The 2136-nt window shown below is 33.7% G+C and overlaps 1 protein-coding gene across 1 annotated transcript; it reads left to right on the top strand.

Annotated features, from left to right (window-relative positions):
• Window positions 1-100: 100 nt before the first annotated feature.
• On the top strand, window positions 101-916 carry NAEGRDRAFT_54716 (uncharacterized protein; the record flags this gene model as incomplete). Its single annotated transcript, XM_002668539.1, has 1 exon — window positions 101-916. One exon carries the CDS (start codon window positions 101-103, stop codon window positions 914-916), a length of 816 nt encoding a protein of 271 aa, XP_002668585.1.
• Window positions 917-2136: the final 1220 nt, after the last annotated feature.

Raw genomic sequence — 2136 nt, 5'->3', positions numbered from 1 at the left:
ATCTTCCACAACAACAACAACAACAAAAAAAACAAAAACTCCGAACATTAAGTCTGCTCCCTTCCCCACTAAAAAAGAAGCAAATGCCTACTTTGAAAAGATGGTAAAACTCTTAGCCAACAAACAAGGGAGTGATGATGATGATGATGATGATGATTATTACAGTGACGATGATGATGGTGATTATACTGATGACGAAGATGGCGAAGAAGAATTATATAATAGTGGCGATAGAACTGAAAAGGAAGAGTTTGAGAAACGAATGGAGATGTACATGAAGGAAATGTTGGAAGAGGAAGGTATTGATGAGGAAAGTGACGAAAGTGAGGAGGAAACTAAAATTGTGAAGAAAGTGGTTGAGCCAAAGAAGAAGAAGCAGAAAATGGAAAGTGGTCAATCAGCAAGTAGCTCTTCTGGTCAATCAGGAGTTTATTTTAATGTTAAATTTGATTTGCCAAGAAACAAATTTAATAGAGTAATGTGTTTGTCAGTTCAGAATGCTAATCTGCGACATTTACACAATTTACTCATGTATGCTTTTGATTGGGATGATGGTCACTTGCACATGTTTCACACCTGTAAAGGCGAATTCACAGATAGAAGTATGTGTCAGGAAGGAAAAGAAGAATCGAAATGTAGATTGGACTCGGTTTTGAATAGAAGTGTTGACAGTATTGATTATGTCTATGATTTTTCCAGTGAATGGAATATTTCAATTTCTTTGGAAAAGATTTTAACAGAACAAGCCATGAAAGCTCAAGCTGAAAAGTTGAATATTGAGTTGCCAAATGATTTAACAAAGGTTGTGTACTGTTGTGGTGGATTGGGTGGATCAATTGATGAAGAATCTGGAAAGAAGAAGGGAACCTTTGATATCAATAAGGAAAACAAGAGGAAATTTAACATTTGGAATTAAATGATTATTCCAATGTTCTATTGGAATGATATTTAAAATTTTTGCAAATTGAAGTTCTTTCATTAAGATTAAGGATTATTTTATCAATCTGCATTGTTCAACTTTAGTCAATATTGAATTTGAATAATCATATAATGTGACTTGGAACTACAAAGATTTTATCACAAGTCCTACTGCCATTTCGTCTGCAACCAGATTCTGCCTTGAGAGTTTTCCAATCTTTGGAATCCACATACAAATGCGGCAAAGACAGTTGACCGAAATTGGCGCAAAGATTATCAAAGCATACTTTAGTAAATTGAAAATGAGGAAAATTGTACTTCAAGTCAATTGTCTAAACCGCTTATGCGAAACTCAATTTATAAGACGAAGAAGTCGAATCTTCATTGAATAGCGCCTCTACAATGTTATCCAACATGTTGAATAATATGGTTGCTAGAACTGTTTCATTATTCTCAAGAGATCAAGTTAAGAAAATGGATTTAATTAAGGAAACTTTAATTAACTCGAAATTGAAGAATTGTGTTGCTGACATGCCAGCTGTCAGAACTTCTGGTTCCGATTATCATGAATATATTAGATTATTGAGTATTTCCTCAATGAATTGACCTATCTTCAATTGTCATTATTTCAATAATCATTGTTTGTGTTAGAAGAAGAAAGAAGGAGAAGGCAAGAATCTGGTAACACCATGGGCAACCGAATCTAATCAAATTGAAGCTAGAGATCTTACTACTGAAACAAGTCCACTGACTTCAAAAGGTTTAATAAATGAAATTGTTCTTGTCAGTCCAATAGATGTTAATATTTCTTTGACAATAACTTTTTTATTGAGAATGTTAGTTGTCAATATTCCTCAATGAATTAGATTCCTTTAACGTTGTCATTGGAAAATCTTCCGCTGGTGTTTTGTGGTTCAGAATTCGAGAATTCTGATGAGCTTAATACACCTTTCCGAAGAGTTAACTTCTGTTTGAGCATAGATGCTTGGACAATTGGTGATTACAAATGTCGTCTCTGATTACCCAAAAGCTTTCTTATGACTGGTACACAATCCAGATTATTCATATTGGAATATTGAATTTGATAATATGTTGTTGATTATCTATTGTTGGAAAGTACTTTCATCATCTGATCATCAGCAAAATAAATTTTGCACAAATCACTTCTCTTTTCATTCAGTTTGAGTCTTCCCAATCATCCGAGGTGTGATAGTGTTG

Source organism: Naegleria gruberi, assembly GCF_000004985.1.
Source record: "Naegleria gruberi genomic scaffold NAEGRscaffold_171, whole genome shotgun sequence".
Lineage (NCBI taxonomy): Eukaryota > Heterolobosea > Eutetramitea > Acrasida > Naegleriidae > Naegleria > Naegleria gruberi.
The sequence above is the reverse complement of the archived record's forward strand: the minus strand, read 5'-3'. Positions and strand labels throughout refer to the sequence as shown.